At 50.3% G+C, this 10,342-nt stretch overlaps 1 protein-coding gene across 1 annotated transcript in view; it reads left to right on the top strand.

Moving 5' to 3' along the window:
- Nucleotides 1-2,168: 2,168 nt before the first annotated feature.
- The window catches only part of LOC117883231 (probable cation-transporting ATPase 13A5), a 58,464-nt gene continuing 50,290 nt past the window's right edge, over nt 2,169-10,342 (top strand). Inside the window, exon 1 of the mRNA XM_034782330.1 lies at nt 2,169-2,413. Coding sequence (XP_034638221.1) covers nt 2,351-2,413 — 63 coding nt within the window. The 5' untranslated portion in view covers nt 2,169-2,350. The remainder of the gene's footprint in view (nt 2,414-10,342) is intronic.

Raw genomic sequence — 10,342 nt, 5'->3', positions numbered from 1 at the left:
CGCATGCGAAAGTTTCGCAGCCACTGGGAATCATCCCACACCTGCAGCACGATGCGGTCCCACCAGTCTGTGCTTGTTTCCCGGGCCCAGAATCGGCGTTCCACGGCATGAACCTGCCCCAGTAACACCATGATTTGCACATTGCTGGGGCCTGTACTTTGTGAGAGGTCTATGTCCATATCAATTTCCTCATCACTCTTGTCGTCGCGCTGCAATCGCCTCCTCGGCTGGTCCTCGTTTTGCTTTGGCATGTCCTGGCTCTGCATATACTCCAGGACAATACGCATGGTGTTCATAGTGCTCATAATTGCTGCGGTGATCTGAGCGGGCTCCATGATCCCAGTGCTATGGCGTCTGGTCTGAAAAAAGGCGCGAAACTAGTTTCTGACGGACGGAGGGAGGGAGGGAGGGAGGAGCGAGTGACGACATGGCGTACAGGTACAGGGAATTAAAATCAACAAAGGTGGCTGTGCATCAGGGAGAAACACAAACAACTGTCACACAGAATGCCCCCCCACCCCCCAAAGATTAAACTCAAAACCCTGGGTTTAGCAGGCCGTTGATTTCACAGAGGGAGGGGGAAGCAAATGAATACAGAACAAATCTATTTTTTACATCTTAAGCTGGCAGATGACGGTGCAGCATGACTGATAGCCCTCAGCATCTTCTGGGCGCTTGGCAGAAAATAGCATACTACGACTGATAGCCATCATCGTCGAGACTGTCCAGGTGCCCATGATTGACAGCCACTGCAGTACGATGACGACGGATACCGTCTACTGCCAAAAGGCAATTAGCTGCTGCTGTGTAGCAATGCAGTACCACGTCTGCCAGCACCCAGAGGACATATGGTGACGGTGAGCTGAGCTGAGCTGAGCGGGCTCCATGCTTGGAGTGGTATGTTGTCTGCACAGGTAACCCAGGTAAAAAGGCGCGAATCGATTGTCTGCCGTTGCTCTGACGGAGAGGGAGGTGCCTGAAGACATGTACCCAGAACCCCCCGCGACACTGTTTTGCATCATTCAGGCATTGGGATCTCAACCCAGAATTCCACTGGGCAGCGGAGACTGCGGGAACTGTGGGATAGCTACCCATAGTGCAACGCTCCGGAAGTCGACGCTAGCCTCGGTACTGTGGATGCGGTCCGCCGACTTCATGCACTTAGAGCATTTTATGTGGGGACACACACAATCGGCCATATACAACCGATTTCTATAAAACCAGCTTCTATAAATTCGACCTAATTTCGTAGTGTAGACATACCCTTAGAAAGTCTATGGGCCTCAGTTTGTCACAGGCAACTACCCCGCTCTGAGGGTAGATTTAACTCCGCCTAGCTCATGAGCCTTGGCTCTCAGCAAAGGACCACTCGTTGGGGCGGCTGGTTTTGGTGGAAGGACAGAAAATGCCTCTCCACCTTGCGGCCTCTTTTGGAAACTGGTGTCTATACGTTCAACAAAGGAGCAGAACAACTTGTGAGTGTCAGGTCGTGTAAGGTGTAATGGGAGTTGCACACAGGCAAGTAAGCAGCAGAATCCATGAAGGCAGAGCTTGCTGGTGACAGCTATTGGTGAACGTGGGGAACTGAACGTGATTATTATTGAGTGACCCACACCTGGCTGCGATCACTGGGGAAGCTGAGCTGTTAGCTACAAAGCAGCCAATTCATTCCCAAGCCAGCAATGGCAGAAGCAGCCCTGGGCTTCAACAGAGCACAACACTGCCCCCCAGGCAGCTGGGGTCAGGTGGGGAGAGAAGCCAGGGGAAACCCCCCATCGCTAGAGCGGGGCAGAATTTTTCAGCTGAAAAATTTTCCCATCAAAAAATGGAGTTTTGATTACATTTTTCATGGGAAGTTTCTCAACAAAACAAAATCTTCTGTTTAGCGCCACAATGAGCTCCGGGGTTTGTGTCCGTTTGCAAACCTCAAAACATTTTTGGTTTTGATTCTCAGATATTTGATTTCCCTTCAATTTATCAGCTCCTGTTTGGTTCTAAGATGCCCAGATCTCTAGGTGGACGCAGCAGGAGGCATGACCCACTTGCTCCCTCCCTCATTTTGCCATTGGTAGTGTCACTTTAAATAGTAATTTTCATATGATTCAGCAAAATAACACTAGGTGGGAGAGGCGTGCAGGAGTTGCATAAGTAAATACCTGAGAGCTTTACAGGCGAGAATGGATTTCTATTCTCTGTGTTGCCAGTTCAACAACGAAGGTGCATGCTCCGGGATTTTTAGAGGCAGTGGATAAGACCATGGTGAGAACTAACTAATGTCCTGAGTTCAAGTCAGTAGCAGCGTCCAAGAGCTCTCTTCCCCGTCAAGAGACAACACCCTGGAGTGAAACTAATGGAAGAAAAGTCCTGGAAGGATCACCATGCATTGCTCAACCCCAAAGAGGAAAACGAGCTGGTAAAGGAAGGAGGGGGGTGATTTCTGGTTTTCTTTTACACCTCACTGGGCCCTCTCAGCCTATGTCATTTCCAACAGATGTCTGTATTTTCTACAGCTAAATTCAGCATTCAAAGTGGGCTTGGTGTTTTCAGCATAGGTTTAGATTCATAGATTCATAGATTATAGGACTGGAAGGGACCTCGAGAGGTCATCGAGTCCAGTCCCCTGCCCGCATGGCAGGACCAAATACTGTCTAGACCATCCCTGATAGACATTTATCTAACCTACTCTTAAATATCTCCAGAGACGGAGATTCCACAACCTCCCTAGGCAATTTGTTCCAGTGTTTAACCACCCTGACAGTTAGGAACTTTTTCCTAATGTCCAACCTAGACCTCCCTTGCTGCAGTTTAAACCCATTGTTCCTGGTTCTATCCTTAGAGGCTAAGGTGAACAAGTTCTCTCCCTCCTCCTCATGACACCCTTTTTTTTTTCTGGTTCTGGTTGAAGGCTGAATCAGAGGGTCAAATCCTGAGGTCATGTATTCACTGACGTCAGTTGGGGTTTTGCCTGAGTAAGAACATCAAGATTCAACCTATAGAAATCAGAAAGGAAAAAGACCTAGTGCCCCTGCCAGTGAAGGACTGTTCTGCCCAGTACTTTTCCTCAGGCTTTTTCCAATCTAATCATAGCATCCCTAGCAATGGGGCTTCCACCCCTTCATGTGGGACACCACCGCGCAGGTGAGCAGATCACAGGGAAGATGCTTATAAACTGGCCGCATTTTTCTTTTTCCTGGGTTGAAGTCAACCCTGCATAGTTCTCTGGGACTGAGTCACGCCTGCTCAGGCACACCCTGCTGCAATCTCACATGAGGATTTCTGGGGTCCTACCCTCCATGCCGCAGGTCGGGGGTGACTAAGCTTTGCTGTTGCAGCCCCCAGGGTGGAATCCCATTGCTCCCCAGAGGTGCTTGCCAATCTAACCCCTGTCTTCAGGATGCTTTTGTTAATGTTCATGGAATCAGCCCGTTCTCTTTGTTGTGGTGAGCATTTTAGCAGCTCATGCAGTGTGCACAAAGGAGTGGTGGTGGAGAGAGTGAGAGAAGGGGGTTTTCTCCTCCCAGGCACTTGTGCAAGGGGTAACTAGAATCCGGGTTCTTGCTCTCTGTGCACGGGGAGGAGAGCTAGCTGCATCCTCAGCACCAGATGCTCCCGAGGGACTGGGAGAGTCGCCATGAGCCTATCCCTTCTGCATCCACTGCAGACAGCTGCTGGGAGGGGCATGTGCTGCATCCATTGACAGTAGAGCAGTTTCCACGCCCAGCCCCCCGAGGACCTTTGAGCCTCTGTCCTCTGCAGGCAGAATGCCCCCAGGAGCTGCCTCTCAGGTTTCCCCCGATGCAACTGTAGCTTTTTACCCATCTCCAACTGCCTAGGAAATATAAATCTAATATATCTGAGCTTTGTAAATTACAGTATTTTAGCAGCGCCTTTTGGTGTTAAGCAACATCACTGAAGAGAGCTGAAGGTCTCAATCCAGTCCCTGGTGCATGGCAGGGGCTCCTATCTCACATACAGGGCAAGATGGTGGGGGTGGAATGTTTTAATGTCTTGTTGGCTAGCCCGGGCACATCATCCAGCTACACTGAAGAATGATTCTTAGCCAAATCAAGGCTGTCAGCAGACTTTGCTGGCGACATGGCCAGCAGCTGAAAGGACCTGCACCACAGCCAACAAAAAGCATTTCTCAAAGTTCTAATTCCTGTACATTCCGAAAAACAGACGTGCTGAGACCACCTGCAGCAGCGCCCTCTGGAGAGTCCCAATGCTGTTACAATGCTACGGGCTGCTTCCTGGGCGGTGCACAGATGAGAGGGTTCCCTGCTGCACCTTTCCCCTCCCTTGTAAAAGGGGCAGCCAGACTGCTCCTGAGTGCCAGAAGGAGCAGGAGGAATCCTCCTCTTGCTCATTACCCCCTTTGAGAGGTTATCTTCACAAGTCCTTGCACGGGGCCTGTACTCCCCAGCTACCCCATGCCTGGGTCCAGTGCGGGGTTAAAGGATGTCTCTCTCTCTCTCACACACACACTCTCTCGCTCCACCCTGCATAATGTGGCCCTTTGGTTGCACTCATCTGTGGCAGGGAAGAGCATGTGCTCAGGAGGTTGACGGCTCCAGCTCAGCACATTCTGTGCCAATTCATCAGACCTAGAGCCAGAGCGCTGCTGGAATGGGGCTGAGTTGCCATGGGAATGTGTCACAGCTCTGCTTGCCAAAGCCATAGCCGCCCGATTCCCAAGTATTATGTTGCCTTTGGGCGGCATCATCCGGCAACATATTTAATGCCACAAACAGGCTCCGAGGTTCAGCAGAAATGTGCATCAATGCCCTGTCTCCCCCCCCCCCAGTTCCTCTCTTCTATCTGTTTTATCGCCTGAACGTTAAGCATTCAGCTTCCAGAGCTGGCTGGCTGTCCATTATCACAGCGGGCTCCTCTTGTGCGGGTCTGTGTTGGATGATCCTGTCGATGGGATGCAGGGCATAGGGCCAACAACGTGGTTTAGATCCAAACCCCGCTTTGGCTGCTGAGCAAGTATACCTGCTATGGCAACACTAAGTCAGGAGAATCTGGACCTGTTCCATCCCATTTCATCAGCCTTTAATATCCCCTGCAGCAGGAACCTTCATCAGCTGAAGATCTGCCCAATTTTCCTCAGGTTTTAAGCGCATGTTTTCTTTCAAAGGCTCCACTCAGGGCTCAACTTAATGAGCACTCAGCAGCTTCATCGGTCAGGTCCCAGGTGAATGGGGAGCTGCTTAAATCAAAGCATGGAGATTCAACAGTGAGGAACTTTATTGTGAGCTTTCCTAACTGTGTGTGCAGTGCATGGTCATACGCCCTCACTCCTATGCTAGGTTCAGTGTAAAACCTGGGATGGGATCGCTGGGGGCAGTCTGTTCTTTGGTTGGTCTAAAGTCCTGGTTGGGAACTTCGAGTGAATAACCCCAGGAAATTACATCAGCTAGAACAGAACATAGAGTCCACCAGCATAAATGAACACTAGTGTCTCATCAGCTCCCAGGTGCAGGAAAAGGTGTTAATTTTAATCTATAAAGTCCCATGAGATTTGGGACCTTCTTTAGGAGTGCCCTCCTCTCTATGCACCATCACGAAGGACACGGTCAGCGGAGGCCTTTGTGTTGTTCATAGTCCATTTGTTCAGAATAGTCCATTTTAAGCAGTGGAGGCAAGCTGTTCTCAGTGGAGAGAACACACGTGCTCTGATAGTCTGCCAGTCTGGTTCAGGTGGGGCATGGCCACCTAAACGACGGTTTGATCGATGGAGTAGCATTCCTCTGGCAGGCTGGGGGTTTCACAGGAAGATGAGTACTACTGCTGACTACTATGGACTGTCCTGCACGGCATTCAGTCTTTGAATGTGCCTCAGAGATCAGAAGCCATGGTGATGGGCACATAATACATTGACTTTAAAAATGCAAAATACTATCAATTGTGAACTCCTCCTTTGCAGCCCAACTTGTCCAATGTAGTTCAATCAGGCTTCAGGGGACACAGAATTAAAGAGGCCACGTAGCTGGATGTGCTGCCATGTTTTTTTATTACAACCAGTCCTTTCACTTCTCATCCTCGCATTTCTCAGCATCATTTGATCTATCTTTGGGTTGTTATGCTCTGTCTTTAGCTAGTGATGAGTGAACGGTGGGGGCGACAGACCTGTCTGGTTTTAAGATTAAGTTAGATAAGTTTATGGAGGGAATGGTTTAATGGTAAAACATAGTAGCCAAGGAAAACCAAGCAATGGTACGTAAATAGTATAATGGCCAACAGGGGTCAGGCTAGAGACTCTTGCCTACATGCTCGGGGTCTTACTGATCGCCATATCTGGGGTCGGGAAGGAATTTTCCTCCAGGGTAGATTGGCTGAGCCTCTGGAGGTTTTTCGCCTTCCTCCGCAGCATGGGGCAGGGATCACTAGCAGGAGGGTCTCTGCCGATTGAAGTCACTAAAACACAGGATTGGGGACTTCAACAGCAGAGTCCAGGGAAGGGTTTTGTGGCCTGCAGCATGCAGGGGGTCAGACCAGATGATCATAATGGTCCCTTCTGACCTTAAAGTCTATGAGTCTACTTCCACTACAGTATGGATCAACAGCTGAAGTCCTGATGTTTATGAGAACATACTTATCTGGACATGCTCACAATAATCACCCAGAACTGGTATGATCCCCAGGAGGATGGTGATTGAGGAAATTTTGAACATGTGGTTCATAGCAAAAGTATCATTTTCTGCAACCATACCCACATGAACTCTGAGCCCATTAAATCTCATAAGCTAAGCAGAGTCAGGCTGGGTCAATACCTGCATGCGACCCCACCACTGCTAAGGCATAAGTCAGAAATGGTAACAAGCAAAATAAAAATAAAAATGTTTACTAATGCTTAACTTAAACTATATAGGATTCAAGTAAAGATTCTCACCACATGATTTCTGCAGTTTTACTGACCAAACTCTGTAGGCCAGGACCCCTCTCCCAGAGTCCAATGAATGCTTCCATTTTCTCTTTAGGCACGGTGAATGTGATGGGCAGAGAGAGGGGGGGAAGGGGGAATGCCTCAGGGTGTTTGTCCTCCTTCTCTATAGTTTTAGTCTCCTTGAAAAAACATTTCCAGCTGCATACTAGGAGAGAAAGTCTATGTATAAGGATGTTCCCTTCTGGTTTTTCATCTGTTTGAACTTCCTTTGTCTTCCCCTCCTGCTTGATGACTCTCTTTACTGCTTAAATGCAAATTAAGCAGAGCACACATTACTTTGGTTAGGACAGCCATGTTTGCCAACTTTTGTTTGAGCAGGGCTGAGGGGTTGGGAACATGTGTTACCACCACCATCCAGGGGAATCTTATAACTTCACCTGCAGTGTTGCCACACGTTTTATCAGGATGATACTGACCAGCAAATTTTGAGTTTTCAAATTATACCTTACAAGACATGCCTTGTACAAAAATGATTACAGTAGTGTATAGGGTGTGAACATGGGTATATTCTGTCACTGGATATTAATTGGTAAAACAGGAAATTTACCTCATAATACCAGTTCTGTAACCTTTCCATTGTAAACTGGCTAATCAAAATCCAGAATGTTGTGGATTCAGGTACATCACTGAGCTCTACAAACAGGCAATATTAATCAGAGCAAAGATCTAAAGTTAACATATAGTTCCTATTCACCTTGCAGGACCTGAGAAGTTTGTGATGTCTGTTTCATGCTTGTATTTCAAACGAACAGATGGAAGAATATGCTGACCCTTCCCTTACGCACAAATCAATAGAGATTTATAGAGAATGATAGCTTTGTACAGATTTTTTGAACCAACCTATAGAATTTAATAGAAAATGATATTCTTGCTATGGGACTATATATAAAAAAAGAAAGAAAAAGAAAGGATTTCACTCACCATTTAAGTCAGCAGATATTTTTTCTCTGTAATGCAGTGAAGCTTTCAGAGAACGCTGTTGTTTTACTACTATTAAATTCCGTAGGACTTTCCCATAAGGATTTGGTGACTGTTTGGGGACTAAGCTTCCTAGGAGTCTAGTCACCTTAAAACCTGTGTGTGCCTGGAGTTTGCACCTGTGTGAGCCATAGAATCACAGGACAGAAGGGATCTCGAGAGGTCCTCTAGTCCAGTCCTCACCTCCCCTATCCCAGTGAAGAGATGTAGGTGTCTCCAATCCTACACTGCTTAGTACGAACACAGGTCTCTGTTATGTGGGTCTGGAGCGACCGACCAAGCTATGGCGAACACCATAGCTAGTGAGGGGTGCGCTGGATGTCACAGGGTGATTCAAATGCCCTCTGCTCTTAAATAGAGGCAGGTAGATTTCTGCCTGGGTGCCGCCTGTCCAGGTTTCCTTGGGGGTAGCTGTCCTGGGAAAAGTGACTGGCAGGATGCTCGGTGCACGTGGGCAGCGTTTCAGACTCAGGATCCTGCCGGAGGTGCCGGGTTTTTGTGCCTCGGAGGTGGCCGCTCTGTTTCCGGCTGGGTGCTGGAGGGAGACGGGGGCGGGTGGCAGGGTGCAGAGCAGGGCGGGTGGCGGAGGGGGCTGCTTGGCGGCTGCCTGGCTGCCTGGGCGGCCGTTCCACACCGAGCGCCATCGCGGGGGCCTGGCTGGGTGCGCTCCCTGATTTTCGGGGCCTGCCCCGAGGCGCCTCCGGCCTGGCTCTCCCGGGGGCTGAGAGCCCGCGGCCTGGGTGAAGTTCCTCCTCCCAGCCACCTGGGGCCCTGTGCCGCGGACAGGCCCCTCTGTCCAGGCCGGCGGCTCCCCGGCCTGGCCCGGCCTGGTGGAGCGTGGCAGGCCGCCGGCTGGACGGGCAGCCCTGGCGGCCTCACAGTCCTACACCTGCCTGCTAGTCGCCAGCTGCAGCAGCAACAGCACCGCCCCCTCCGACCCCGACAGCAAGCCAGGGGTGGAGCATGTACGGCGGGGGGGGGGGAGGGATGGGCCCTGGGGGCGGGGGGGGGGGGCAGAAGGGACATGGTGTGTGGGAGTGGGAGAGCCAAACCTGGTGTGGGGGGAAGGGGAGGGACAGGTCCCTGGAGGGGCAGAATGTGAGGGAGGGGAGGGGGGGTAGGATGGTGGGGACACGGACAGGCCCCTGGGTTGGGAACTGTGTGTGGGGTGGAGAGACAGGATCTGGGTGGGATTGGGGGGGAGGGGAGATAGGAAGGTGGGGACACAGCCAGGCCTCTGGGTTGGGGGTTGGGGGAGGGAACTGTGTGCGGGGTGGAGAGACACGGTCTGGGTGGGATTTGCGGGGGAGGATAGGATGGCGGGGACACGGACAGGCCTCTGGGTTGGGAACTGTGTGTGGGGTGGAGAGACAGGGTCTGGGTGGGATTTTTGAGGAGGGGGAAGAAGGGAGACAGGACTTGCAGGGACAAGAGGAGAACAATGAGTGTGTTGGGTAAGGAACCAGGCCCTGTGCTGGCAGAGGGGGGTGATAGAGACAGGATCTGGGTGGTATTTTCGAGGGGCAGGGAGGGAGACAGGACTTGCAGGGACTAGAGGGGAACGATGCACGTGTTGGGTAAGGAACCAGGCTTTATGCTGGCAGGGCAGTGATAGAGACAGGGGCTGGATGGAGAGGCCAGAAGCTGGAGGAGTCGAGGCACAGGACATTGTGGGAGTGCCCGGAAGGCGTGTGTAGCGGACAGACAGGAATCGCAGGGAGGAAGGGAACCAGGAGTGTTGGGAGCAGAGATGGATGCAGGGAGAGGAGTAATCTGCAAGGAAGGGGCAGTGGTCTGGGACAATGGAATAATGCGCCTTTGTGGTTTGTGTGGTGGGGAAGAGTCCAATGAGCCTCAGTAAGGGGGGTGAGAGAATCAGGAAGTGGGCTAAGAAATAAGGAGAGATACAAAGGAGACAGAAAACATTTGCAAATTTGACACCATCAGATCAGGATGAAACAAAGACTGTGAATGGCTATCCAACTACAGAAGCAGTTTCTCCTCCCTTGGTGTTCACACCTCAACTGCTAGCAGAGCACCTCACCCTCCCTGATTGAACTAACCTCGTTATCTCCATACTGATTTATACCTGCCTCTGGAGATTTCCATTACTTGCATCTGAAGAAGTGAGGTTCTTACCCATGAAAGCTTATGCTCCCAATACTTCTGTTAGTCTTAAAGGTGCCAAAGGACCCTCTGTTGCTTTTTATAGATAGAAGTGTTACTGTGACAGACCAGCTGGATTATGGCAGTGAAAGCTATAGGATCAAGCTAATTCTTCAAGTCTACATGGATGGAGGGTTGAGAATGGGCCTTTTCTTCCATATTAAGTATGTGATACTGCCTGGTTGTGGTGGGTTTGGTGTATCTTTTACCTTAATTTTAATGACGTGTTTAGCTGACACAGTTTCATCT

This window comes from Trachemys scripta, chromosome 9 (assembly GCF_013100865.1).
Source record: "Trachemys scripta elegans isolate TJP31775 chromosome 9, CAS_Tse_1.0, whole genome shotgun sequence".
Lineage (NCBI taxonomy): Eukaryota > Metazoa > Chordata > Testudines > Emydidae > Trachemys > Trachemys scripta.
This window is presented reverse-complemented; position numbering and strand designations above follow the sequence as displayed.